The sequence below is a fragment of the Chionomys nivalis genome, chromosome 10 (assembly GCF_950005125.1).
Source record: "Chionomys nivalis chromosome 10, mChiNiv1.1, whole genome shotgun sequence".
Classification (NCBI taxonomy): Eukaryota; Metazoa; Chordata; class Mammalia; order Rodentia; family Cricetidae; genus Chionomys; species Chionomys nivalis.
Genome location: NC_080095.1, coordinates 13,356,949 through 13,359,275, shown reverse-complemented (window position 1 = coordinate 13,359,275; position 2,327 = coordinate 13,356,949). Strand labels below are relative to the sequence as shown.

The following is a 2,327-nucleotide window of genomic DNA, read 5'->3' as shown; positions in this document are numbered from 1 at the left end:
GGGAGAAACACTATAATAAATCAGCACACACAACACAACAGAAAACAGAAATCTGAATAATCATCTGGACCTTCAAAGATTACTACACACTATATTTGTAGAGAAAATCCCTAAGTGTGATATGGAGTAGCAGTGCAGACAGAGAAGTCCAGTATTCCCTGCTTCTCTAAGAAGGCTCTTCTGTGACCCTTATTTCTAAGTGCTCTCAGTGCCCCCTGCTGGTTCTGTGTGCCCCACAGGGGTGTTTGTGTCTGAGCTCACAGTAGCATTCACTCACTGTGCCTTAGCACACAGTAATACATGGCTGTGTCCTCAGACCTCAGATTGCTCATTTCCAGGTACAGAGTGTTCTTGGCATTGTCTCTGGAGATTGTGAACCGACCCTTCACAGCGTCAATATAGGTCATGATACCACCCTCACTACTAATGGATGTGACCCACTCCAGCCCCTTCCTTGGAGCCTGGCGTATCCAGTTCATTGGGTAACTACTAAAGGTGAATCCAGAGGCTGCACAGGAGAGTTTCAGGGACTTTCCAGGCTGCACTAAGCCTCCGCCAGACTCTGACAACTGCACTTCACACTGGACACCTGTAAATACAAAGAATTCTGGTTAGAAAACAGAAGAATTTTTCTCTTTCTCACGTACACACAACACACACCATCTCATGTTTATGAATTACCTTTTAAAATAAGGATAAAGAAAACCAGTATGAGCCCTAAGTCCATGGTGAGTGGCTTTTGTTCAGTGCTGACCTCTGAGTAGGAAGACTTGGGACTCCAGGGCTGGTCTCCTCTGCCAGTGCTGCAGGGTCAGGACAGGACTGGTTTTTATGAGCAAAAGAAGCCTTATTTGCATATCTTCCTGCCATAGCAAGCTCTCTAGTTGGACCTGGGCAGAAGGCAGTACTCAGAGCAGATATAAGACATCATACATACTGATGACAGTTATAGAAATTGAAGAATTAATGTAGCTCTTTGTACATAATTTCTTTGTTAGGGATTCACTGCGTTTTATTTAGTTCCCTTTCACTATATGCATAGAAAATATTGTGTTCCACACTGTCATATCTCTTTAGGGTCAATGTGAAATAGAAGAGCTCCACACATAGCTGTGTTTCCAGATATGAGCTTTGTCTGTCCCTCTGTTTCTGCTGGGCACGGTTTCTTCCTGAGGTATATTTATATTTTAATTATAATGGGGGCATTTAATAAGTGTCTATAACCAAACAGAATACTTTTGTGTCAACTTTGTGTTTTCAGAAAGATTTGTTTTTATTTCTCAAATTCTCATGCTTTGCTTTCTACATACACAGTCCGTTTTTCTCACTACACCCAGCTTTTCCTTTGAAAACCCCTGTATTACCCTGTGCTTTCTTGTCATTCACTTAAGATGTCTTTTCCTGTCTTGACTTCCCTTCTAGTTCCAAGCCTACATAACAGAAACCAGAACATGAAACACGCAGAGTCTCAAACACATAATCTGGATTCTCTATAAGGCAGAAACTGTCCTTCTCAATCTTCGATATGTTGTATGATATAAAATTTCCAGCACCATTCAAATTCTTCCAAGGCTCAGAGAACACTGATGAAGAGGATGTAGGAAGAATGTAGGGAGTGGAGCACAGGGAGGGGTGCTGTGAAAAGCTGTCTTCTGGACATGACATGGATATCACAATCATGGACTCATGATTGTTGTCTGTATAATGCCACCTGGGTTTAAGCCAGCCAATTCCTGCTAATATAGGGCTGATAATTCCTTGTCCCTCTTCTCATTGAGGAGCAGTTGGAAATATATTTTTCTGGACAGGGATATAGTCACTTTTTTTGAGGTTATGGTTACTTGTATGTCCTATGTTGCAGTGCTTGGGTTCACATATGGACATCAGTAACTGTGCTTAAGTAAGTATAAGGTTGGTAGGGACGCATGTTTGGAAGATGTGGGAGGACCTGAGTGGAAAACATTACACGTAGGGGTCCTAAACAGAAAGATTAAAAAAATCTGTTAAAACTATATAGCTGAGACTCAAAACAAAAATTCAGAAAGCAACTGATTTAGGAACAATGGTAAATATCAAATAACTTGGTAGGCAACTTTATCTGGGACCATCTTCTCATCCAGCTAAGAATGAGTGGGATTCTTCACTTCTAAAACATCTATTTTCAGATAATCCTATACATGATTTGTACAATATCTTTTCACATTCGATTAGTTGTGGCTTTACCCTAAGGTGACAATATCCCATCATCAATCAGTATTAGGAGGAAAACATATCATTCTTGTCCTACCCTTTCAGGATTCATGCTGCAGGAACAGATATTCTCCTGT

General features: G+C 40.9%; 1 gene segment (V, D, J or C); it reads right to left on the bottom strand.

The window, feature by feature from the left end:
- Positions 1-269: 269 nt before the first annotated feature.
- On the bottom strand, positions 270-742 carry LOC130882925 (immunoglobulin heavy variable 3-48-like). The segment is given in 2 exon segments: positions 270-589; positions 682-742. Coding segments are annotated over 2 exon segments (366 nt in total).
- Between the last annotated feature and the right edge of the window lie 1,585 nt (positions 743-2,327).